The sequence below is a fragment of the Crocuta crocuta genome, unplaced genomic scaffold, assembly GCF_008692635.1.
Source record: "Crocuta crocuta isolate KB4526 unplaced genomic scaffold, BGI_CrCroc_1.0 scaffold388, whole genome shotgun sequence".
Classification (NCBI taxonomy): Eukaryota; Metazoa; Chordata; class Mammalia; order Carnivora; family Hyaenidae; genus Crocuta; species Crocuta crocuta.
This window is the reverse complement of record NW_027528867.1, coordinates 1251602-1278505: the sequence shown is the minus strand read 5'-3', so window position 1 is coordinate 1278505 and position 26904 is coordinate 1251602. Positions and strand designations below refer to the sequence as shown.

The window sequence follows — 26904 nt, the reverse complement described above, 5'->3', positions numbered from 1 at the left end:
TATTAATATGGATAAACCTTAGAAACATTGTTTTAGCAAAAAAAAAAAAAAAGCATAAGTATTTGTACACCAGGAAAGTTGTGTCAAATTTCAAACACACAGAAAAATTGTTGCCTTAGCTCTGTGTTTGCCAGAAGAGTATAAAAGTATCCATGGGAATGATAAAATATTCAGGATGATGTTTACCTCTTGGTGTGTGTAGTGTTTTAATTCTTGATAAAGTCTGAATGTTAACAGGCAGAATGTGAAGATTTGTTAAAAGTTGGACGATGGGTGAAAGAGTATTCATTATTTTATTCCGTTTTCTGTATCTCTAAAATACATTATTAAGATAAAAGGTAGTTAAAGACTTCTCTTTTCATTGCCTTTTATCATGTTAGAGAAATTTCAACTTGTACCTTAGATTAATTGCTTGGGTCAAAACTGTCAAAGCTGATGAGTGTCGACTTGTGTCATATTCTTGTAAGATGGTAGTCAGTTTTTTGTTGTGGAAATATTTACTTTTAGGCCCATTTTCTGTTTAATGTATCTGGAGAATGAATGAGTGGCCCTGCTTGAAAAGACCTCATAGACATACATCCTGTCTTTGGTAACTGGGATTCTGTCACAGAACTGAAATTAATGGGGCTTATGTGAAGTTAGCCACTCTGTTTACAGAAAGAAGCCTTAAGTTCTATAATCTGGAAGAATTCACAGAATTCTGATGTCCCCAAAGTAAAGAACTCAGCTTCACAAAAGAAGTTATCCAAGTGATCAGTTAGTGTAGGAAAAGGCACCCGACCCCCTGGTCATCGAGGACATGCACATTGAAACCCAGTGTGACACCACTACACACCTACCAGAATGACTAGAATAGTCCTTGAAAAATCACTGAAAATATTAGTTGTAGATTGGTATAACCACCCTGGAAAACTGTGTGGAATTACCTACTAAAGCTGAATATGTACTCACTCTCTGCTAGCTTATACTCAGCATAAATGCTGCTTACATTAGTGCACAAAAGACATGCACAAAAATGTTCATGGAAGCACTATTCATAGGGACCCCAAACTGGAAAAGACTTAAATGCCCACCAACTCTAAAATGGGTACATAAATTGTGGTATAATTATATGAAGAATTTTATACGGCCATGAGAATGAACTACAGCCATATACATGAATAGTTGTTCTCACAGGCACAATGTGGAGTAAATAAAGCCAGACAAAACATTATGCAGACGCTCCATATGTATATATATGGATAGACAAAAGCTATCTGTGATATTGGAAGTCGGGGGGTGGGGAGGGAGGTCGCCCTGGTGGGCGGTGACAGAAAGGGGAAACAGGGATGAATTTTAGGGCATCTGGTAATATGCTGTTTCTTGATCTGGGTACTGGTTACCCCATTGTGTTCTGTTTGTAAAAATGTATTGATCTATTTACTTAAGATTGTTGTACTTTTATATATGTATATTTTTTTACTTTAATGAAAAGATAATTGCCTGTAAAAATTCAATTATTAATTTGTTTTTAAATTAGAAAGCTAAGTAGTCACAGCTAACATTTAACAACTGCCTGCCTGCCAGTAAACAAGATCCTTTAATTAGTTGTTTTATTTGGTTTTCAAGGTAGGTAAAGTTAGTCAGTGTCCGTTACTCTGCTTTTTGTGCTAAGTTCATCTCAGGAGATGACATCAGTTTTCTCTCTGGTGATTTCACTAAGCCACTTTGCTCCTGTTTACTCTCAGTTACTTTCTTTGGAGAATATCACTAACACCTGTTTGTTTTTTGATTAGGGCTGACAGCAGTGAATGTCTATCCCGTACCCAACCAACTTACTTCTCTAGAACTTTCCCGGTGAGTGTGTCTCAGGAGAGTGGTGCTTGTTTGATTCGTAGTATTTAAGAGATGAATGTGGACACTTTGGTAGTTTTGAGGTGTAAAAAATCTAAATACATGAAAATATTTGGATAGCCTGGAGGAGAAAGGATGAGTGGAGGAATACTTTTAATGGTGCTACCATTTATTTAAAGGGAAAGTCCTCTCGAAACAGAAAGGTGCCTGTGAATTATTTATTCTTAAAAAGTCTGGGGATTTAGAATGAGATGCAAACAAAGAACACCTTTTATCTTCTTCATGGCAGGATTTCCTTTTTGCTGATTGGAATCAGATAACTTGTCTTGGTTTTAGTAACTTATGTTTACAATTTTATCCTCTTTTTTGATATAACCCATGTTGGTCTTATGTTCAGAGAGATATTAATTGTATTCAGAATCTTACTCTGTTTGTGGTCAAGAACAGATATAAGTGAGGTTTGCTTTCTTTCCTTCATTTTTAACACTGTTGCGCATTCAGGATTCAGTGGCTGAGTTTAGGGCCTAGTGGAGAGTGTGACAATCCAGCAGTGATAGGGCAGCATTGTAAGTGTGTGATTATAGATGACGGAGCAGGTAGAAGGGGTAGTGGACATATGGCCAGGGTTGTTGTAAAGATTAAGTGAGGTAATAAATGCAAAATGTTACCATGGTGCCTGGCATAAAAGAGTCTTTCAGAGAATATTAGCTGCTATATAACCAGATTTCTTTTTGTTGTTATTTTTATTATCATTATTATTAAGCTGTTGTTTTAGATTCCCTTCCATCCGTCTCTTTCTGTCATACCTTTACAGCCAAACCGCAGCATGGATCAACACTAAGATTTACCTTCTCCTCTGAGTTTCATCATTGCTAAAGAAAATAATACGGACACCACTGTAAATTCACACTTTCCAACCTCACCAGTGTCCTAGGCATTGGCTCCACATGGTCCAACTTCTCTCACCCTCACCTGCACTAGGCCCAACTCCTTCACTCTAGAGCTTAGCTTCCCACCTGATTGAGAAAGTAGGCCGTCTTGGGTGATCTCTCTGAACTTCCTATCACCTTGCTTAAATTGATGTAATTCATATCCATTCTCAGTTTCTTTCCTCTCTTCAGGGCCAGTGCATCCTCTGGGCCTGGGATGGCGTCCACTCTGCTGCTCTGGACCTTGCTCTGTCAGTCACTACTTCCTCACCTCTTGTGTGTGTTCTTTTTTTTCTCAGTCTGTACACACACTCATACCTTCTCTGTCTTTGTTAACAGAGTCTGCTTTATCTTGCAGCCCTTCTGGCTACTATCTAATTCTTCTCATCCCCTTTTTATCCAAATTTCTCAGTATTTTCATTTGTTGGCTAGGTTTCCTCGGTTCTCATTTGTTTATCCCCCCACAGCTTGCTTTGGACCTTCTTGTATGGAACTTTTCTATATTGACACTGGTAATCTTTCTCTTTTCTTCAAAAATGCTTCCTTATGATCTCATTTTTTTCATGCTACTGCGAACCACTCTTGTCTCTTGGTACTCCTCTTCCTTGGCTGGTCTTTTATGGTCACTTTTTCTGGCTCTTCTCTTGCATCCTACTTCTCAGTTAATAGTCTCCTCTACTGCAGGGATTTCAGCTCCACTTTGGCATCAGTGTCACCTGGATCACCAGCCCAGACGTCTTCATCCAGCCTCAGACCCACATATCCAGTTTCACATGAGACATTTTTGACCTGCCCATCTCCAAGTACCTCAGATATGTGCAAAATGAAACTCCTTATCCACTCCTCCAGCCCTGCCTTAGCTTATGGCCTTGTGCCTGCTTCAGCTTTTGGCATTACCATAAGATAGTCATTTCAGGTGGACGCCACTCGAGACTCACATACCCACGCTCACTTGGAGCCTACTTGCCCTTCCTCTGGGTGTGGTTTTCTCCCTGGCGGTCTAGACAAGAAGCCTAACGTCATTTTTTATTCTTCCGTTTCTGCTCTACTCCCATGTCTAATTCATCTCCAAGTTGTTTTGATTTTTGACTCCTAAGTATTTCTGAAATCACTCCTCTCCTTTTCATATGTACTACCACCGGTTTAGGCCCATGTCATTTCTTGTCTGGACTTCTGTAACGGCTTCCTAATTGTTCTTCCTTTTATTAATATAAGCACCTCAGCCAGACCTCTGTGTACACACGGAGTGAACTATTTAAAGTACAGAACTGAGGCGACTGGGTGGCTCCGTCAGTTAAGTGTCCAACTCAGTTAAGTGTCCTTGATTTTAGCTCAGGTCATGATCTCACGGTTCGTGGGTTTGAGTCCCGTGTTGGGTTCTTTGATGACAACATGGAGCTTGCTTGGGATTCTCTGTTTCCCTTGCTCTCTGCCTCTCTCCCTTTCAAAAATAAATAAATACTAAAAAATAAATAAAGTACAAGACTGTTCCCTACTGCTTCCAAGCCCTTTAGTGATTCTCTTGTACCTGCAGGATAAAGTCACAACCTTCTAGATATGATAAAGGTCTTTCTGGCTTTGTTTCTTACCACTTGGCTCTGTATTTGCTGCTCTAGCATCACCAGACTTCTTATTATCCCCCATACATCATGCCATTTCCTTTCTTGTTTCTGCTCTAATTCATGTCGTCACCTCTTGCTTGGTATGTCCTTCTTATCTCGGGTCATTGTACAACACTCTTCAAATTCCGACCCAGATGTCTTATTTCTTGGGGAGTTTGCCCTGATCAATGTAAGGCAAAGTGCTTCCTTCACTAAGCTGTCAAGACAGTATCTGTGTTTCTCCTACAATGCCTACTACTTTCTGCCTCGAGTTGATCTATTGATCAGTAGGTACTTCGAGCCATAGCAAAGCTAAGTAGCATCTGAAAATGGAATTCCTTTTCCTGAGTGTCTGCCCGGTACTCTGCTTAATGCTTGAGTTCACATTCTAAATGATTTGCAGCCTTCCCTGCCACTTGTCTTTTGCCCCTACATCCTTACTTCTATTCATTTGGTTCATATTCTCCAGAATTTCTTTCTCTTCTCTTTCATTCATTCATTACCTCTGGAAATCCTTCTAATCTTTGAAAGTTTGTTTAAACTGCCACTTCTTTCATTGTCTTTTCTCATCTCTCTCTCATCTCATTGCACTACTTATGTGCTTTCCTACTGCTCAAAGCCTTTGTATCTTCTTTGTGCAGGTAGCATAATTGATCCAATATAATGCATGTTTCTGTCTTTGTCCATCTCTGCTTTCTATCAACAACGTTTATTGAGCACTTAGTATATTCCAGGTAGCATGCTAGGAATGCCTTGGGGCCCGTGCTCCTGCCCACAAGGAGCTCAAGGCCTGGTTAACAGATACATGACAGACTAGTGAAAGGAGTTCCATGCGTCATCATCAGCGATGCCTTTAATTATTTTCTGTAGAAACCTGCTGGAGTGTGTCCCTGATTGGGCCTGTGAAGCAAAGAAGATGGAGATATTAGATGTGAGCTGTAATCTTCTGACGGAGGTTCCCATGAGGTATGTGTGTGTTAATGTATGTATGTATTAGTGTATGTATTTGTATGTATGTGTAATTATTTCCCTAGATTTGGGTTGCCTTTCAAAGGTACTTTCATCCATTTGTTCGATGAGTATGGAGTACCTGCGGAGTGCAGGGCAGTGTGAATTGCTGTAAGGAATATGGTAATGGCTAATGCATAGGCTTGGCCTGCACGGAACTTGGTAAGTGGATAGTTGGGGTAACTTGTGCACTGATAACTGTGATAAAACGTAACAAGAGTTACTGGCATAGAGCAGCAATCTCTTTGTGATAATAGATCATTTGTATTGGATAAGTTTTGTGAACTGAGTAATGTTCTAAGAACTTCACTTTTATTATCTTACTTAATCCCTTATTAGATAGATGCCGTTATTCTCATCTTACAAATGAGAAAACAAAGGCTTGCAGTGGTTAGGTAACTTGCCCGAGGTCACACTTAGTTAGGAAATGATGGGAGCTGACATTTGAATGTAGTCGTTCTTACTCTGAAGCCTTCACTCTTCATCACTACACTGTAGAAATAAAGTGCTTTAGAAATTCACAACTTTAAACAATTAGAGAATGCTTCACGAGAGAATTGCATATTTGAGTTGACCTTTTCAAGATGGTGAGATTTCTGTATGTGCAGGGGGAGAGAGGGAGATGCTAGGGCTGAGGAGATGATACATTCAGTGGCACTGAGGTGTAAAATGTGTTCTTATCTCCTAGTGGAGTATTTAAAGTAAACTGCAGGCATGCAACATGGTAGGTGTGAATGCAGCCTTTGGAATCAGACCTTAGTTCAAGTCCTGACCATACTGTTTGCCACATTCTGTGTGAGATCTTTAGCAAATCAGTAGTCCCTTAACCCTTCTGAACTTAATAGTTAAAGTGGCCTAGCACATTTTAAGTGGTAGTAGTAGTTTTTGTTATAATAAATTTCGTTACTGATTATAGTCAGTTACATTTGATCCTTGAACACTGTGTGTCCTGACCCCTGCACAGTTGAAAATCCATGTGTAACTTCTGACTCCTCCCATAACTTAACTACTAACAGCCTACCGTATACTGGAAACCTTACTGATAACATAAAGTCATGTTTTGTGTGTTGTATACATTAGATACTGTATTCTTCAATACAGTATCTTTTCAGTGAGAAAAAATCTCATTAAGAAAGTCCTAAGGAAGAGCAGATACGTTTATAGTACTGTTTCGCACTTACATATTTAAAAAAAAAACAAACCCGCATGTCAGTGGACCCATGCAGTTCCTATCCATGTTGTTCAAGGACAAGCTGAATTTTTGGTGCTGTCTAGACTTAAATGTAAATCAGTTTATTCCAGAAATTGCTTTTTTTGTTTAGGTCTGTTCTGTGCTGTTTGCTTTCATTAAGTCACCTTTTCCCAGAATATCCTTAATGACTTCCCGGTGGGAGGTGGGTAAGCATATGGTCATGGCCGCTTTGTTGGCTTAAGTGCTTGCCAGTGATTAGATTGTCTAGAAGAATATGTTTCTATTAGTTTACTGATTTCAGTGAAATAGCCAAGGGCAGACTCAGAAAAAATGCTTTAAGTAAGTTTTTTATTTGTTTCTTTGTACTGTTCCTTAGAATTCTTAGTAGCTTGAGTCTTAGAAAACTGATGCTGGGGCACAACCAGGTGCAGAGCCTGCCAGCGCTGGTGGACCACATCCCTCTCGAGGTGCTGGATGTTCAGCACAACATCCTCACCAAGCTGCCAGATACTCTCTTCTCCAAGGCCTTAAAGTAAGTACTATAGAGTTTATTTAGAAGAGCAGAATCATTGGCTCAGGAAACGGCATTGACTTGTCATTGGAGTGATCTTTGGAACTATATTTACAGTGTTTACCTGTTCAACTGTGGGTAAAGATTTATTTATTTGTGGTTTATAAGAAATAAAATATGACACTGTTGTATGAGGCAGTAACCTTCAACTCAAAAGTTGAAATAACCGTCAAATATTTAAGAAGTTTTAGTATTGTAAACAATTTCAAACAGGTTGGGAAATTTCAAACAGGCTTTCATCTCAGAAAATGAATACATTTATGACCTCTTAAAGAAAAATCATAATATTCTAATAGAGCTTTCCTGGACAATTTTCAGCTTTTGCATTTGGGAGTAAAGGACATATCACTAAAGTTAATTTAGGTTTTGCTTCTTGCTTTATCAAGCTGTTCTCAAGTTACATTCTTATGTGCACTGCTTTTTTACTGCTTACGTTGAAAATTGTGCATTTAAAGGTAAAATTGTTCTAAAAGGTATTATTTGCTTTCTCATTATAAGTTAACAGATAGTATGTCTTCCTGTTACTTCCAGTAATCAGGTTTATACAATATCTTTGTCACCATTAAGTGAAAACTGGTTTTAATTTTTGTCTTCTGCAGTAGGGAGAAGGCAATATTTATCGTCTTCAGTTTGGAAATAGAGAAAGTGGAGATAAGCCGTAGTGCTTTAACATAAGGCTATAGGGTACATACAAAAGGCATTTAGCTCACAAATGCCTGGCTTTTCTGTGTTTGGCAGATTATACATCTCTCTTGTTTTTTTTCCTTCATTTTTTAAAGGTTTATTTATTACTTTTTAATTTCTTGTCAAGTTAGCTAACATACAGTGTAGTCTTGGCTTCAGAAGTACATTCCCATGATTCATCACTTACGTACAGCACCCATTGCTCATCCCAACAAGTGTCTTCCTCAATGCCCATCACCCATTTTTCCCAACTCCCTACTCCCATCAACCATCAGTTTGTTCTCTGTATTTAAGAATCTTGCTCTCTGTAACTTATTTCTCCTTCCCTTCTCCTATGGTCTTCTGCTAAGTTTCTCAGGTTCTACATATGAGTGAAATCATATAATATCTGTCTTTCTGTTACTGACTTAATTCACTTAGCATAATACTCTCCAGTTCTATCCACGTTGGTGCAAATGGTAGATTTCATTCTTTTTCATTGTCAAGTAGTATTCCATTGTATATATAAACCACATCTTCTTTATCCATTGATCCGTTGATGACATTTGGGCTCTTTCCATAATATGGCTATTGTTGATAGCGCTACTGTAAACATTGAGGTGCATGTGCCCCAATGAATCAGCACTCCTGTATCCTTTGGATAAATTCCTAGCAGTGCTATTACTGGGTCATAGGGTAGTTGTATTTTTAATTTTCTGAGGAACCTCCACACTGTTTTCCAGAGTGGCTGCACCAGTTGGCATTCCCAATGGGAAGTTCAAGAGGAAGTCCAAGGGAGTTCCTCTTTCTCTGTATCCTCTCCAACATCTCTTGTTGCCTGAGTTGTTAATTTTAGCCATTCTGACTAGTGTGAGATAGTATCTCAATGTGGTTTTGATTTGTAGCTTACACACCTCTTAAGGTATAATATACTTGGTTGGATTTTCTTAAAAGTAAAATCTTTGGAAATTCTAGAAAATATTTGAGGGCAGTTTTCTTTTTTGAATGTTTATATGGGATCTTAATGCAGTAACATTTAACTTGTTAATAGGTATTTGTTAGTAATGCATAACACTGCATTTAGTTCTTTTTTTTTCTTTAAGATTTTATTTTTAAGCAATCTCTACACCGAACATGGGGCTCGAACCCACAACCCTGAGATCAAGAGTCACTCTACAGACTAAACCAGCCAGGCACCCCACTGCATTTAGTTCTTTTTTTTTTCTAATATATATTTATTTTTGGGAGAGGCAGAATGAGGGAGACTTAGGATCCAAAGCTGGCTCTACACTGACAAGCTGACAGCAGCGAGCCTGATGTGGGGCTTGAACCCATGAACCGCAAATCATGTCCTGAGCTGAAGTCAGACACTCAACCGAGTTACCCTAAAAGTGCCTCTCCACTGCATTTAGTTTTAATGACAGTTTGAATAAAATTAGTTTACAGCCTTAGAATCTGTAGTAAGGAAGTTACTGAGTAGCTGTAGCAAACTGTTGATGACATTTATTTAATACTCTGCACAGAGCACAACCCTCAACAGCTAAAAAGCTAATTAGGGCTATAGATCACACAGTATGAAGACGACTTAAGAACACAAACAACGAGGGGCACCTGGGTGGCTCAGTCGGTTAAACTTCCAACTTCAGCTCAGGTCTTGATCTCATAGTTTGTGAGCTTGAGCCCTGCGTTGGGCTCTGTGCTGGCAGCTCAGAGCCTGGAGCCTGCTCCTGACTCTGTGTCTCCCCCTCTCTCTGCCCCTCCACCACTCATGCTCGCTCGCTCGCTCTCTCTCTCTCTCTCTCTCAAAATTAAATGTTAAAAAAATTTTTTTTAAACCACACAACAGTGTTAATAATACTAGCTGCCTTTTATTTGAGCATGTTCTATAAATATCAGACACCATGCTAGGCAAATTTTAAACATCATATCATGTTTTACCTATGAGATTGGCAGAGATTAAAGTGAATTATACTCCGTGTTGACAAAGAATTGAGCAAACACATTCTTACATCCTTCTTGTGGAAGGTACAACTTGGTATAGACTTCCTGTAGTTGAGTTTGACAGTATGTATATACAAATCTTAAAGATAACATGTATCTTTTGACCCTACAAATTCTGCTTCTAGGAATATAGCCTAAAGAAATAATTAGAGAAGGATACTGAGTTGCTCATTAAGGTGTCTGTAATAGCAAACAGTTGTGAACAACCTGTATGCCCGTTATAGGGGACTATAACGGGGAATGGCTAAATAAACGTCCTGTTAAAATAAAAAACTTTTCTGAAGGATGTCTTCACAGTGGAGATATTCGTGAACATGACATTCAACACCTTTTTCATAGCAGCAGACAGTAAAAGATGAAACTGGGTTAGAATCCAGCCACCCAGAGCCCAAGAACCACAACCAAGCCTGAATTCTTTTCTCTCTGCTTGGCTTGCAGGAGTTGAATAAAAGGTTGTATAGGTAGAATCAATTGGAGAAAACCTTGGAGGAAATTACTTGTGTCACAAGTTTGGGAAGATGAAATGAAAGTGTTCCACACTGAGATGATGTGATGGTAACAAATAACCATAAAGGAAATGATGATTTGTTTGTGTTCCGTCAGTCTCAGATACTTGAATGCATCTGCAAACAGTTTGGAATCTTTGCCATCTGCTGGCGCTGGAGAGGAGAGTCTGAGTGCTCTGCAGCTGCTTTATCTGACCAACAACCTCCTGACAGACCAGTGTGTGCCTGTTCTGGTGGGGCACCCACACCTGCGAATTTTGCACCTTGCAAACAACCAGCTACAGACCTTTCCCGCAAGGTAAGCAGATGCAGATTTTGGTCATTTCAGACATAGACATATAATGTGAATTCTGCATTTGCCAGTCCACATTATAGTTATCTTACTGGGTACTCTTACTTTATGTTGAGCCACTTACTAGTGCTGTGATTCTACGAGTTGAACGGGAAAATCTGTACCCAGTTGTTAAGTATCTGTAACCAGAGAAGTCATGGCTGAAATGCATTTAATTCTTTGTTCTAATTACTTAATAATGGTCTGAGAATTTTCAGCCTAGAAAAGTACAAGCTTATGAAATATATTCTGAAAACAGTTTTTTCTTGTCAACACTGTATTATAATATACTGTTGAGTACATAATTTATTCGTTATACATATCTTAAATGACTTCTGCATGTCAAGTACAGCATAAGTACTAGGGGAACAGTGGTGATTACGTTAGAGTCTCTGTCCTCAAGTAACTTACGGTCAAATAGGGGAAATAGACAAGTAATAGGTAATTGCAATGCAGTGTAATAAATGCAGGATTTTGGGGTGCCTGGCTGGCTCAGTCGGTAGAACGTGTGACTCTTGGTCTTGGAGTTGTGAGTTCGAACCCCATGTTGAGTGTAGTGATTACTTAAAAATAAAATCTGGGGGCACCTGGGTAGTTCAGTCGGTTGAGTCCAACTTTGGCTCGGTCATGATCTCACAGTTTGTGGGTTTGAGCCCCGTGTTGGGTTCTCACAGCCTAGAGCCTGCTTTTGATTCTGTGTCTGCTCTTTCTGCCCCTTCTCCACTCACACTGTATCTCTTGCTCTCTCTCAAAAATAAATAAGCATTAAAAATTTTTTTAAACAAAATAAAATCTGAATGAGTGAGTGAGTGAGTGAATGAATGAATGAATGAATGCAGGATGTTAAAGATATGCATAGATAGCTAACTGTACCACACAGTGTCTTGGGGCGGGTTGGTTTTCCTGGAGGAGGTGGTGATATAGCCAGGCTATACCCATAAGAAAATATAAGAGAGATATTTAATGCTGTCAAAGTTTAAACAGTATTAGTGGAGAAATAAATATCTTCCAAAATACACTTGATAAAAAAAATTTTAGAAAATTTGATGCCAGAAAAATCCCATCTGTACTGTGAAAGTACTCAGTAAAAATCGTGTTTTCAAAAATGAAGGCTTTATGGGAATAACATTTCATATAATTTGAAATTATATATATCATATAAAATTATGTTATGATTTGAAATTATATGTTTGATATAATTGGAAAACAAAACTATATTTTGATTCTGATTATATTTCACAAATTTTCTTAGAATGTGATTAACTTAGAAAAATTCATGGAGATTATAATTTTTTTTGAGAGGGAGAGTGAGGAGAGTATGAGTAGGGAACGGGCAGAGCGAGTCTCAACTAGGTTCCTTACCCAGTGAGGAGCCTGACCCGGGGCTCTTCCTCATGACCGCAAGGTCATGACCTGAGCTGAAATCAGGAGTACTGCACTATACTTGACTGAGCCATCCAAGCACCTCTAGAGATTATAATTTTTGTGATTGTTTATGAAATGAGGTATTTGGAGTTTATAGAAGACCAGCAAGGACAAGATTGCTTCCTTCAGAGAATTTGAACAATGGCTTTTAAAGCTAATGCAGAATCTTAATCCTATTAATCCCATTGTCCTCAGATATGTTCCTGTAAAGTGAAAACATCAGACCATTGACAAGTTGTATTGGTTTTGAAGCTGTTGGGAGATACGAGATATAATACTCTGAAGCTAATGAATTCCTCCTAATCTGATGACACTCTAATTGTTGGAAGTCAAAAGCAGGCTGATACATGGGGTACCTGGGTGGCTCAGTCGGTTGAGCGTCCAACTTCAGATCAGGTCATGATCTCACAGTTCGTGGGTTCAAGCCCCGCATCAGGCTCTGTGCTGACAGCTAGCTCAGAACCTGGAGCCTGTTTCGGATTCTGTGTCTCCCTCTCTCTCTGACCCTCCCCTGCTCATGTTGTCTCTCCTTCTCTCTCAGAAATAAACAAAAAAATTTTTTTAATTTTTCTTTATTAAAAAAAGGCAGGCTGATACAAAACTTAAAATTCATTGAAGATTATGAAAATAGGTTAGAAGTAAAGATAAGAATTAGGAGATCACACAAAATTAGACTATTCTAAATACAGATAATAAAATTAAATGGAATTTAGGAGTGATATACTAAAGAAAATGTGTTGTATACTGAATAATATGTATATTGTCACATCATCTCCTGAACAATGTTTAGTTACACAGGCACAGTCCAAATCTTCTGTTTCTTGGTTTTTAAAAAAAATTTATTAGAGTGCGCATGTGTGTGAGTGGGTTAGAGGACAGCAAGAGGGAAAGAGAGAATCCCAAACAGACCCTGCACTGTCCGCGCAGATCCTCACTCAGAACTCTATATCACCAAGCGTGATGATCGTGACCTGAGCCAGAATCAAGAGTTGGACACTTAACCGACTGAGCCTCCCACGTGTCCCACTGGACTACTTTCAGAATCTAGTGTAGTTCTGGGTGCTCCAGAAGAAACTGGCTGAGATAGGGATTCTGCATTTCTGTTCACAAGTTAGATTCAAGCAGGGAGTAGTATAAGAGAAAAGCAGGAGATTTGGACACGAGAACACTTTAAAAATGTATTGTTAAAATTGTATTGTTAAAATTGTATCGTATTGTTAAAATTAAAAGGGGGTGTTATTAATATATATCGTATCATTTTTAATATGAAAAATATAGTTTATTGCATTAAAAAAGAACAAGAATCACTCCACAAACTATTCTAAGAGATTATCTCTATTAGTAGGAATAAAAGAATTTTTTTCTGTTCATCTTTATTTTTCAGGGTTTTTTTTCCAATGAGTATGCATTACTTTTGTAATCAGAAAGAAAACAATTTTAGTTTACTGAGCTTCGTTACTAAAAAGTATTTATGAATTTAAAAAAAATTTTTATCTTTATTTTTTTTTGAGAGAGAGAGACAGAGTGAGAGCAGGGGAGAAGCAGAGAGGGAGACACAGAATTTGAAGCAGGCTCCAGGCTCTGAGCTGTCAGCACAGAGCTTGATGTAGGGCTTGAACTCACAAACCATGAGATCATGACCTGAGCCGAAGTCAGACGCTCAACCGACTGAGCCACCCAGGCACCCCTGAATTTTCTAGCAATAGACATTATTTATGAGATATGGAGGGGCGCCTGGGTGGCCCAGTTGGATAAGCCTTCAGCTCTTGATTTCTTTTCAGGTCATGATCTTCCAGTTTGTGAGCCCCAGCCCTGTATCAGGCTCTGTGCTGTGTGGAACCTGCTTTGGATTCTCTTTCTCTCTCTTTCTCTTTCCCGTGCTTGTGCTCTCTCTCTCTCTCAAAATAAATAAATAAACTTAAAAAAATTGTTTATGATATATGAAAAGGGCAGGATATAACTTTTATATAAAACAAATATGCATATAAAAATTTTGGAAATTTTATATAAAACAAATATGCATATGGAAGTTCTGAATATGAATCTCATTTAGCAAAACAAGAAAAGTAATTTCAGATGGGTGGTATTGTTGATTTATATATTTTCCAAACTTTCTCTCCACATTATGGCAGTTTATTATTTTTATAATTCTTAAATCAGTAAATTATAAATAAATCAGAGCAGTTTGTAATAATGTAGATAAAGATGTTAGGCTCTCTGAAGACATTTTGCTTGCTGTATAGAAAGTTTTGCTTAGTCCCACGGAACAATGTGATTTGCTTATATCACTAGCACATGGCTGTACATTTAGGAAGCACTCATTAAATGTTTTCTGAAGATGGATTATGTTATGAATAGGTAAGTGTAGAAACTTAACACTGAGTGGAACCTTAGTGATGATTTAGTACTTTACACCTGAGGATATTGATATCCACTGACATTAAATATCACAGTATTTTGCAACTAGTCAGTGGCCAAGCAACTACCATAATAATCTTCTAATCATTGGCTAGTGCTGATTCAGCCACTTCCCATAAGTCAGATAGTGTTCATACCCACAAGATGCATCAGCCATAAGAGATACAAGGGAAAGCTTCAGTCCTTGAAACACAGTGAGAGGCAGATGAGGCTGAGATTCAGCAGGAGCAGTCACGTTGGGGAGCTGTTTCCTTTGTTGGTGTCTGGTTGTTTCATTCTGACTAGTCCTCTGGCAGCAGACCAGGTCGCCGCCACACTCTGTGGCTGCTGTCAAACTGGCTTGGCAGCCGCTCATTTTGAGTGCATTGTGCTATTTGTTTTTCAGCAAACTAAATAAATTGGAGCAGCTGGAAGAACTGAACCTAAGTGGCAACAAACTTAAAACCATTCCCACGACCATAGCCAACTGCAGAAGGCTTCACACCCTTGTCGCACACTCCAACAACATCAGTATTTTCCCAGAAATTCTGCAGTTGCCTCAGATCCAGGTACTTTTGTGTGATGGAATGGTGTCCTGCTGGAGGAAAGGCAGGGTGTTCTCATAACAGAAAAGCAAGTGGCAGTTTGGGATCACAATAGATTTAATGGATTCCTGGGAAGAAATGAAGTTTCCTTTGAGGATATGGTAGGGGACTGAGTGTTAAGGAGTTAAGAATTCACTTTCTGAGATGTGTTTTCTTTTGATTTCTCCATTTTCCTCTCAGTTTGTAGACCTAAGTTGCAATGACTTGACAGAGATCCTGATTCCGGAGGCTCTGCCTGCTACTTTACAAGATCTTGACCTGACCGGAAATACAAATCTGGTTCTGGAACACAAGACGCTGGACACATTTAGGTAGGAAAAATTTTGAAATTGAATCCACATTTGCTCTTAGTTTCACCTGCCATGTGTGGATCTCCTGAAGGTCTGTGGAGATCTTGATTAATTAAAAGAATAGGATGAGTTTGGCCATAAAGCCCCTCAGTTATTTAATTCAGTTATGGATGGATATTGTCTCTAGTATACAGCCCATTTATATCAGAACTCAGCCTCATGGCTGCTGCTCAGCCACACACTGAATATTTTTACATAAACATCTAAGGTGATACCGATTACAGTACATTACGTCATCGAAGAAATGATGTAGGCTCATTCATTGTACCAACACTTCATTTTATCACAATATTTATTTAAGTAGAGAGTTGGTTAAAACTTTGAAACCTTTTTTGTGCTTAGTTTTTCACTGAAACGAAGGGGATCAGTTGTAGCAATATTTGACCTCTGTTTCTTCCTTCTACTCCTTTCCCTTCTCCTCCTTGGCCAGTGGATCAGTACACTATTTTCATTTAGTCTCCCTGTTGATGAATTTTGGTCTGTTAGCACATGATTTTATAAAAACACATGTTCTTGTTGGGATAGTTTTTGTAAAACACAGAAGCATATGCAGTTTAATCTTCCCTCCCTGCACTTCCCACAGCCATATCACAACCCTGAAAATTGATCAGAAACCTTTGCCAACCACCGATTCTACAGTTACGTCAACCTTCTGGAGCCATGGACTGGCTGAGATGGCAGGGCAGAGAAATAAGTGAGTATCTTGGCCATGGAGAGAGATGAAAAAGGCAGCCCCTGACTGATCTGATGCTGAAAGGCCATGTTGTTCTCTGTGGGACATAAACAGATCATAGAATGCCAGCATCATAGAAGATCCCCCTGAGACCGTGATGCAGTGCAACAAAAACAAGATGAATACACAGTCCACAAAATACCAAACAGCCCCTCTCAGGGCTGAAATGGTGACTGCTACTTTCTTTACCCATTACAGCTTTATCCTCCTGTTAATCTTCTTTCCCTATAGATAACATTTACTAAGATAGCCAACCACACAATGGCCCCATGTTCTGATAGCACCCAATCTTGGATGATCCCCCATTTCATTAGACCTTCCCCGAAATGACCCAACAAAAGCCCAAATCCTGTAGTAGATTCTCTCCAACATGCTCTTAACCTTTTCACCCCAGAGTGCACCCCATGGTGCACATTTTCTCTTGCTGCAAGGCATAATAAACCCAACTTGTTCAACCATTGTTGTGCTCCTGGGGATCTTTGGCTGAAGGATGTTGACCACACTAGTCATCAATCACTGCTAAGAGAAAACATTTCCTCTTTCCAGCCTGTGGCAGCATTGCAAAGCTATTACGTACTGCTCCTGAGTGGGGCTGAATTCTCCCGAGTCTTAGGACATCAACTCTTTCAGATGCTACTTAATTATCTAATAATTATTTCATGTGTAGATTAGGATTTACTACTCTTCTTTCCACCCTCAATTAATACTTTTCAAAGAAGGCTCCCTGAAGAATAGTCCTTTTACCATAACTTTCTTTGATGTTTGTTTCTCTCATTCATATTTGTGTTACAGGCTGTGTGTATCTGCCCTAGCTGTGGATAACTTTGCAGAGGGAGTGGGAGCCGTGTATGGCATGTTTGACGGGGACCGAAATGAGGAGCTTCCTCGCCTACTCCAGTGCACCATGGCAGATGTGCTTTTGGAGGAAGTACAGCAGTCAACAACGGACACCATTTTCATGGCTAACACCTTCTTGGTATCTCACAGGTAAGCAGGTGGGTTGAATATTCCCTAACTCAGTTCTGCTTTTAGAAAAAGAAACATCACTAGGCCGGAAGGTCAGGGTGTAAATTATATGTACAGGATCAAGGTAAGATCTTGCTTCTCCTGCTGTCACTGTTCTCTGTGTATCAACACCGAGGAATGTGGGGACTTTGGTCCTTTAATGAGCCTGTGGAGCCATCTGTTTTCTCTGTTGAACCCAGAGGCTGCTGAGGATCTGGGAAGCCCAGAAATTGTGAGCGGACGGTTGTCTGTGTACAGTGTACAGTTTGTACATTTAGGGGAAGGAAGATGGTGTATGCTTTTATAAGATTCTTCACAAAGAGTCAGCAACCTACAAGGGGTTAAAGCACTTACCAGATTTGTGTGTTTAGAATACTTATGATTGGGGGTTGACCAATTAATCTTCTAAGGGCAAAAACTCTATATAACCAAACTACTGAAAATCTCTTAGTAGCTAATACTGCATCCTGTTTATCGGGTGGGCTGTGTGAAAGACAAGCACAGTTGAGAGGTGGTCTCATTGAGGTTGAGATGGAATAGCCTGGAGCCCAAGCTGGTTTTCTTCTCTCATTATAACATCAAGCACAGTTGTTAGGAAGGGAGTAATGGAACTGAGCTAGGAACTTCGCAAAATAAAGATTTTAGGAAAGAGAACTCGGTTTATGAAGCACCTCCCAAGAGCCAGCCAGAAGACCAAGGCTTTCTCATACCATATCTTTAATTTTCCAGACAAGTGAAAGAGGTAGGTGTTTCATCGGGAAAGTTTCTCAAGAGAAATACCTTGCTAAGGATCTGTGATGAGCACATGTCAGAGCTGGAATTTGCAACCACACCTTTCTCCTAGCACTTGCCCTGTGCTTAAGCATTGTGTGCCACGTGCTAGCGGCTGGATGTCTTGTTGTGGGAGATCTAGATGGAGCAGTGTGGTCCTCCTTTGGAGGAACTTTTAAGCTGAGTGAGTGGTTGTTCCAGGAGCAGCACCCTTAGCACCACTAGGAACTTGTTAGATGTGCAGATTATTGGGCCAGCCCCTCACCCACCCAATCAGAACTGGGAGTGGGGCCTGGCAGCCTGGTTTAACGAGCCCTCCAGGTGATTCTGATGTGCTGAAGTTGAAAGTGACTGAATGAGATCACTGCAGTGTAGGATCAGACCCAAGCGGAAGCAGTGGAGAAAAGATGTATGTTCATTTTCACCCCTACCCCCAAACTTTTTGTAAAATCTCTTTCCTCAGTCCACTGAGCATGAAAGGCAGAACTCTTCATCATCTCCTGTAGCAAGAGACTGCCTTTAGATACGGGTGAGGCTGGCTCACAGTCACGTCGCAGAGAAACAAGGAAATCACAGACATGAAGGACCGCCACTTATTTCTAAAACTAGCTACCATATCTTTGTTTTCTTTTCTTTCTTTCTTTCTTTTTTATTTTTGAGAGGGCTGGGGGAGAGCAAGCAAGCAGGCAGAGAGAGAGGGAGAGAGAATCCTAGGCAGACTGTGCTGTCAGCTCCATGGAGGGCTCAAATTCATGAACTGTGAGATCATGACCTGAGCTTAACCAACTGAGCCACCCAGGCGCCCGTTTTCTTTTTCCTTCTGAACAGAAAATTGGGAATGGCTGGCCAGAAACTGGGCTCCTCGGCTCTCCTTTGTTATATCCGCCCTGACACTGCTGACCCAACAAGTAGTTTTAGTCTGACTGTGGCCAACGTTGGCACGTGCCAAGCAGTCCTGTGCCGTGGTGGGAAGCCAGTGCCGCTGTCGAAAGTCTTCAGCTTGGAACAGGACCCGGAGGAGGCTCAAAGGGTGAAGGACCAGAAAGCCATCATAACAGAGGTGAATTTCACTCTCCACCAGTTACTTCTCCCCAAATCTGGTGAATGCTGTTCTGCATACAGGCACTGAAGGTCCATTTTCTTCCCATCAAGCCTTGTAAATTGTATCTAATCCAGATAATAGTATTAGAAGAAAACCTTTAGAGCAGTTAATGATTAGCAAAAAGAAAAGGCAGATTAGAAATGAAAAGTCATAGTTTGCAATCCTTCAGATGGATAGCTGGCATGTAAAATGAATGTGTTTCCCTTGGTTAATTTTTAATTCTTCTGGTTTGTTACTCCAAACAGAAAAAGAAAATGTTCTACAGTTTGACATCCCTGTTCTGAAATGTAAAGTTTCAAAATATTTTTCCTATTTATATTATGTACAGCTAAGTAAGCTTTGGGGGGGTTGTTTTTTATTATGAAGCATTATCATCTCTACTGTTTTATAGCTTCTCTCCTTTTTTAGTAATTAGAGTAACATTTTTGCTTTCAGAGAGACTTTAGCAATTGCATGTGAACACTGTTTACTACAAAGCAGAATTCTCCTATGCTTTGCCCATTTTTAATCTCTTGTTTTTTTATAGTTGAGTTTTAAGAGTTCTTTGTATATTTTGGATACAAGTCCTTATCAAATATCTGTTTTGCAAATATTTTCTTACAGTCTCTGTCTCTTTTTACCCTTTAACAGTACCTTTTGCAAAACAGAAGCTTTTAGTTTTAATGAGGTCCCATTTAGCAGTTTTTTTCTTTCATGGGTCATGCTTTTGGTGTTTACAGTCTCATTGCTAAAGCCAAGGTCACCTAGATTTTCTTCTGTATTATCTTCTAGAAGCCTCATGCTTTAATTTAAGTCTGTGATCTGTTTTTAATTAATTTCTGTGAAGGATGTAAACTCTGGGTCCAGATTTCTTTTCCCTTTTTTGCATGTGGGTGTCCATTTATTTCTGCAGTCATTGAATAGACTGTCCTTTCTCCATTGAGAAACTGCCTTTGCTCCTTTGGCAAAGATCAGGGGATCCTATTTGTATGGATCCCTTTCTGGGCTGTCCTATCAGAATTCTGTGGAAGGGTTATGCAAATTAGACTCCACCTAAGGAACACAAAACCAAAAAAGTACCATTATAATGTGGGTTGACCTGAAGAAGATTCTGGAAAGCTGAGACATTGCTCTTAGGAAGTTCTTTCAGTCAAAACAAACAAAAGATAAAGATAACTTTATGTTTGATTAATCTGTTTTTCCGGAGTTTAGATAATTTTTCTTGAGGGTGTCCTAGGCAAGCAGGAATTACTCTTACAAATGTTAGTTTAACCACAGACATTTATTATTTGATAAGCACTTTACTCCTTTTATTTCATTTTCATAATAATCCCCATGAGAAAAGTGTTTTTATTTCCATTTTACAGATGAGGAAAATAAAATAGAGAGTTTGTGACAAATTCTGATAAATGGGAGAGCCAGGATTGTTACCCAGAGAGTCACTGCAGCTGTGAAACAAATATATTGATAGCTTCAGAGGTTTTGTTTGATTTTTATCTTTTTTTTTTAATGTTTATTTTTGAGAGAGGGACAGACTGAGTGCAAGCGGGAAAAGGGTAGAGAGAACGAGAGACACAGAATCCAAGATCATGACCGAGCCAAAGTCAGATGTTCAACTGACTGAGCCACCCAGGCACCTCTGATTTTTATCTCGAAAAGAAATCACCAGCATCTAGGATTATTCCTTTTCCTCTGCATTTAGAATTCTGTCAGTTGTGACTTAATCTACTATTCTTTCTTCATACAATCCTAACAGTAGATAAATTATGCTATGGATTTCAGACTACTTTTCTAAGCTAAATAGCTTTAGAGATTATTTAATGCTTTAGCTACAAAGATTCTCTTAGCCATTTAATATAATAACTTCCTGAATCTTTTCAGTCCCAACTGTGCCTTTAATGAGAAATCATTTTTGTGACCACCCCCCCACCCCCCGCCCCAAGTTTTGGCCTCTGTGAGAATACTAGTGATGGAGAATTAATGACAGTTCTACTTACTTTTTTTTTTCTTTTTTTTTTTAATGTTTATTTTTGAGAGAGAGACAGAGCGTAAGCGGGGGAGGGGCAGAGAGAGAAAGGAACACAGAATCTGAAGCAGGCTCCAGGCTCTGAGCTGTCAGCACGGAGCCCCACACAGGGCTCAAACTCATGAACTGTGAGATCATGACCTGAGCTGAAGTCAGCAGCTTAACTGACTGAGTCACGCAGGTGCCCCTCTACTTAATGTTTTTCTAACATATATTTCTCTGTTCAAGGACATGCTGAGGCCTGTGCTTCATATGAGAGGAAATCTCTCCCTTTTTTTCTTTAAAGTTTATTTATTTTGAGAGAGAGCGGGGAAGGGGTAGAGAGAGGAGGAGAGAGAGAATCCCAAGAAGGCTCCCATGCTGTCAGCACAGAGCCCGACACACGGATTGATCTCAGGAATGGTGAGATCATGGCCTGAGCTGAAATCAGATGCTTAACTGACTGAGCCACCCAGGTGCCCTGAAAGCAAATACCTTTTGAGATGGAGGTACCTTTTAGCCACTTAATTTTAATGGGTTTTAATTTCAGTCTTGTGAACTTTTTGTATAATAACCACAGTACATTTTGTCCTTTTAGAAGTCTATACATTTATTTTTGTAAGTCCACTTAAATTATAGAAATCCTCAGAAAAACTGTACAGTATGTCCATTTTCTTTTGCTGTAGAGCCCTAGGCAGTGTGATTTAGAAAGATAAAAAATTGTATGTCATTATTGCTTGTTACTCAGAATTGGCATTCTGCTTGTCTCTAGGACAATAAAGTGAATGGGGTAACCTGCTGTACCCGGATGCTGGGCTGTACATACCTCTACCCTTGGATCCTCCCCAAGCCCCACATATCTGCCACTCCACTTACCATTCAAGATGAGTTGCTGATTCTGGGAAACAAAGCATTGTGGGAACACTTGTCATATACAGAAGCTGTCAACGCAGTGCGCCATGTGCAGGACCCATTAGCAGCTGCCAAGAAGCTGTGCACATTAGCCCAGAGCTATGGTTGTCAGGACAATGTGGGGGCGATGGTGGTTTATTTGAACATTGGTGAGGAAGGGTGCACGTGTGAGATGAATGGGCTCACCCTCCCAGGTCCTGTGGGGTTTGCTTCAACCACCATTATCAAGGACCCCCCGAAGCCAACCACTCCTTCCTCCAGTAGTGGTATTGCCTCTGAGTTTGGCAGTGAAATGTCCACTTCAGAGGTGAGCAGTGAGGTGGGGTCCACTGCTTCTGATGAACACAATACTGTTGGCCTGGATGCCGGCTTGCTTCCAAGGCCAGAGAGGCGCTGCAGTCTTCATCCAACACCCACCTCCGGGGTTTTTCAGCGCCAGCCTTCTTGTGCGACTTTCTCAAGTAACCAGTCTGACAATGGCCTGGACAGTGATGACGACCAGCCTGTGGAAGGAGTCATAACAAACGGCAGCAAGGTAGAAGTAGAAGTAGATATCCACTGCTGTAGGGGAAGAGATCTTGAGAACTCGCCCACTCTTACAGAGAATTCTTCTAACCCGTGTCCTGAAGAACATGCTAGAGGATCATTTTTTGGGATCCGAAGACAGAACAGTGTGAACAGTGGCATACTTCTGCCAGTGAGCAAGGACAAGATGGAGTTGCAGAAGTCACCTTCCACTTCCTGCCTTTACGGAAAGAAACTCTCCAACGGCTCCATTGTGCCCCTAGAAGATAGCCTGAACCTCATTGAGGTGGCCACAGAAGCACCCAAGAAGAAGACTGGCTACTTTGCTGCCCCGACGCAGCTGGAGCCAGAGGATCAGTTTGTTGTGCCTCGTGACCTGGAAGAAGAAGTGAAGGAGCAGATGAAACAGCACCAGGAAGGCAGGCCCGAGCCTGAGCCTAGCGAAGAGGATCGGACCGAGCTCCCGGAGGAGTTTGACACAGCACTATAATCCTCCCCACGGAGCTGTGATGTCAGGGAAGGCTGTGTAGTGTTGGGGCAGGGATCCTTCCAGAGGCATTTTGCCTCTGCATTTCTAAACCATAGCTGAGGGGGTTAGAACTTGGAGCCAAAAATGGTAAGAGCCATTAGGGTCTTGCTCTGGATAAGCTAGTAACACCATCAGTGTTAAGTTTCACATTTAACCTGCGTTGGAATTCCCAGAGTTACTGGGAAGAGAGCAGATGTTCTTCTGTGTCAGTCCTACCACCTGCCATTAACCCTTTCTCTCCTAGGATAATTTGAGAATTTGCCTGCCTGGGCAGGAAAGGGGCTATTTCTGTGGAGGAAATAACTGAAGATTGATTCTCTTTACTAATTGCTGCTGATGGATCTCTGTGACAGAGAAATCACCTTATATCTCAACCTAACTGATGGGATGTGATGTGACTAGTCACATGGCTTTTCATTCTTCTCTACGAGAATACAGCCTTTCGAAATGATGTTTATTGGAAATGTAGAACCAATCAAACAGATAATTTATGTATGTAGTGTAATGAGAGCACTTTTCATTGACTGTGAACTTTTTATTTTTGAATCTGCACTCGAGCCAATCTTCTTAGAGGCAGCCCGGCACCTTTGTCTGTAGACAGAGTGATCATCAGGCATTGGCGCATTCTGTGAGGGGACTAGGCAGGGCCCTGGGAAATCATTGAACTGTTAGATGTCAGACTGTGAAAGCTCCTGAGAAATGTGGGGGGAGTAGAGTCTTTGGGGACGGCGATGGGGAAGGAGAAAGGACTAAAACGATTTCCCCCCCAAATCAGAAAAAGAGAATAACTCCTTGACAGATGTGGCACCTGCAAAGAATCGCCTGGCAGATCTCCAGAGCAGTGTTTGGGGATTGGCCTCTTCCCACAACACGTGATGGATTTGGCCACCAGCCTCCTCGTGTAGGGCCAAGGCTGACGTTGCTCACATCCAAGTAACCTTGCGTGTAGCAGGGGACTGCACAGACTGATGCTGAATGCGAACAGATGGATGGATGAAGCTCATGGGTCAGACACATCCTTCTCTTAATCTAGAGCAGAGGGACGGTTTTATAAAGTGTCGGAAATGAGTTGAGTTCACCTCTTTAATGTTTAACAGAGTACTCTTCTGAACACTGCTTATCCACCTCACATGGTTTCAGAGTACTGGGCTCAATTACTAATATAAAAAAGACTTAATTGACAAAATCCTAAGCTTACAGAAAACCTGGTTTACTGTATTTTTTGCACATTCCACATAACCCTAGCAAAATGTAGTTCCTTTCATATTTCTGTTTGTTGCCTTTTCCACTAGAAGATTTGCTTAGGAAAACTAATTCCTACTTATTCCTACAAAGTTTGACATTGCTTTATTTTACCCAATGGGGAATGTGCTTTGAATTTTTTAGAATACTTTCACAATTAAAAAGAAATAGTGTGGGACCATTAATTTGTTTTATGAGAAACAAAATGTTTAAGATAGATTTGAGATATATATAGATGTATCTATCTATAACTTTTGGGGGGTTTTGGAAGTTTTTGTTAAAGCGATAGTAGAAAACCAGATGATCTGTCCACAGATGGTTATGTATCCTCATCTTCTCTGAGGCCCCATAGCCGTGTGTGCTCTTGGGGGACTCCATACCACTCCAGTAGCCATCTAAAGTTCAGCCCCTTAAAAATCTGAGTTTGAGCCCCCATATTGTCAGGAAGACTTCTATGTATCAGACTACTGGTCAGCTACTAAAAAGTTTTAGAACTCAGGTCCTGATTTGAAGTGGGGAATATAATGGTTCATACAAAGGTTAGGTGCTGTTAGAAAAAGGGGAACAAAGAGTATGTTGCTGCCCTATTTTTATATGGGAAGATGGGGGGTGGGGGAATGAAGGAGAAATGAAAATGAAGAAAAAGCCCAAGATAATAGTGATGGGTGATGTAAAACATCTTCTTAACCAGACAGCAGAACTTTTGAGTTACAGAATAGTGATGCTGTCTAAAAAAGAAAGTTACTTTGGGAATATACCACTTTCTTAGTATAGTTTCTTAAAAGGAGTCCTTTATCTCTGTGACCCTTTCCTTGTCTTTGTTTCCCAGCCTACTTACTGGGAACACCACGAAACTCCGTTTTGAAATGACTTCACCAAAAGTAAATATATTTGCTTTTTCATCAGAAGAAGTCTAAAATTCCAAATGTTCTCTTATGTGGTTGATTAATTTTCAGGAAACATTAGGTTGCATTGAAAACCTTTAACATAGACTGTACCAAACTACTCTTTCCTGTAACTGCCTTTCATTCATTTTCCTCTATAATTGCTCTTTATTAAAATAGAGGGTAAAAAGGCCATAGTCCATTACCAAAAATATACAGAACTCTTGACCTATATGAGGTCATTTACAGCCGTGTGAGTTGATTAGGTTGTCAGGTGGTGAAATCCAGTAACCTGTCTCCAGGTGAATGTAATCTACTTCCCAGGACTTTACCCAGAGGATGTGTTCCCCAAGTGGGCAGAGTACGGTTGATCTCTAGCCCAGAGATTCTGGCCTCTGCATGATTCTCAGGTCTCTGTGTGTACCTCCCATTTAATAGAGAACTTTAAGAGAAGTTGTGAAAGAGTATCACTCCTGCTTCTGGGAGTAGTTCAGGAGTGTCATGAAAGAAAGAAAAACATGAGTCTTGGCAGCCATGGTATTCTTATTTTTATCCAAATGGATTGGAAATATATTTAAAAATTTGAATGCTAGTATGTCATAAAGAGTCTACCATAGAGTCATTGAATTGGCACTCCTGATACAAGTGAGGGCTTTATTATAATACTACTGTAGAGTGTATGTGTGCAATAAGTTGATGAATTCATTTTCTTGGTGTATGGAAGAGCCAACACGAGCAGCTTGGTAATCACTGGGTGCTATTATAATTGTTTGTAGCGAGTGCTATTTTCCGGGAGATGGAGTCAGTTAGGTTTGGTCTAACTACTGAATATCAAACGATGCTCTTCTTTCCCTGTAGACCTTCAGCAAAAGCAGGTACTTGGAGGCCACAGGCTCATCTTCTCTGTCTACTCAATAATTATTAATGAAGAGACCTCCGTAAGGGAGCATTTGGCTGTTATTGATAAATGTACCAATTATTAAATAATTAGTCTCCAAGCCATTCAGTGATGTCTGCAGCATCACTATAGAACTGTGTTGCGTCACTTCTTACTTCCCTCTGGGTGGGGTCTTTTCAGACTCCCCCAATCACAGAGGCAAGTTAATCTTTCTCTCCAGTGAGTGACTTTTGCCCCATAGTTGGGTAAGCACTTCCTAGATTGAGAAAAGTAGCTACAGTAAATCCTGCTGTTTCCTTCATTTGGTGATCAATCACACATAAGCTCCTTGTATTCTAAATTCCATGCACTTCTCCCAGATGCTATAGGGTTTTCTCTCACTGTTGCCAGTGGGTGTCATCCAGACAGTGAGTTCATATCTTACGGTTTTGTGCAATCATTGTCGTATTGTAGTCCTAAGACTCATGATAGTGTATTTTTGATATTTTTGAAATGTGTTAAATTTTTTAATTCAATAATATGAGCCAGAGCATGTTGCAGCAAATCTATTGTTTGTAAAAAATAACAATAACAATAATAATAAATAAAATAAAATGGAATATCTTTTTCATGGCTTGGTTTTAAAATGGAATACCTGTTGTTTTATACATACTTTATTTTAGCATGAAACTAATTTTCTGTAACTTGTATGTAGAATTAGTTTCTTAAGCAGAAGCACCTTTAGGATTTTTTTTTATGCTTTAGAGACAGATAATGAATGAAACCACATTCCATGACACTCTATGAAGCTATGAGTTAAGGCAGAATAAATATTTTTGATCACCTCTTAAGCTGAAATAGCAATGAAGGTTTTTTTTTTTTTACATTAAGAAACATATTCTGACTTGATTTATATGTTTAAAGAAAT

The 26904-nt window shown here is 39.9% G+C and overlaps 1 protein-coding gene across 1 annotated transcript in view; it reads left to right on the top strand.

Annotated features, from left to right (window-relative positions):
- The window catches only part of PHLPP2 (PH domain and leucine rich repeat protein phosphatase 2), a 69552-nt gene extending 42956 nt beyond the window's left edge, over positions 1–26596 (top strand). Inside the window, exons 9-18 of the mRNA XM_077756353.1 lie at positions 1776–1836; positions 5234–5329; positions 6940–7095; positions 10402–10602; positions 14864–15026; positions 15243–15373; positions 15996–16106; positions 16938–17132; positions 18750–18981; positions 21780–26596. Of these exons, the coding sequence (XP_077612479.1) occupies positions 1776–1836; positions 5234–5329; positions 6940–7095; positions 10402–10602; positions 14864–15026; positions 15243–15373; positions 15996–16106; positions 16938–17132; positions 18750–18981; positions 21780–22934 (2501 nt within the window). The 3' untranslated portion in view covers positions 22935–26596. The remainder of the gene's footprint in view (positions 1–1775; positions 1837–5233; positions 5330–6939; positions 7096–10401; positions 10603–14863; positions 15027–15242; positions 15374–15995; positions 16107–16937; positions 17133–18749; positions 18982–21779) is intronic.
- The last annotated feature ends 308 nt before the right edge of the window (positions 26597–26904 follow it).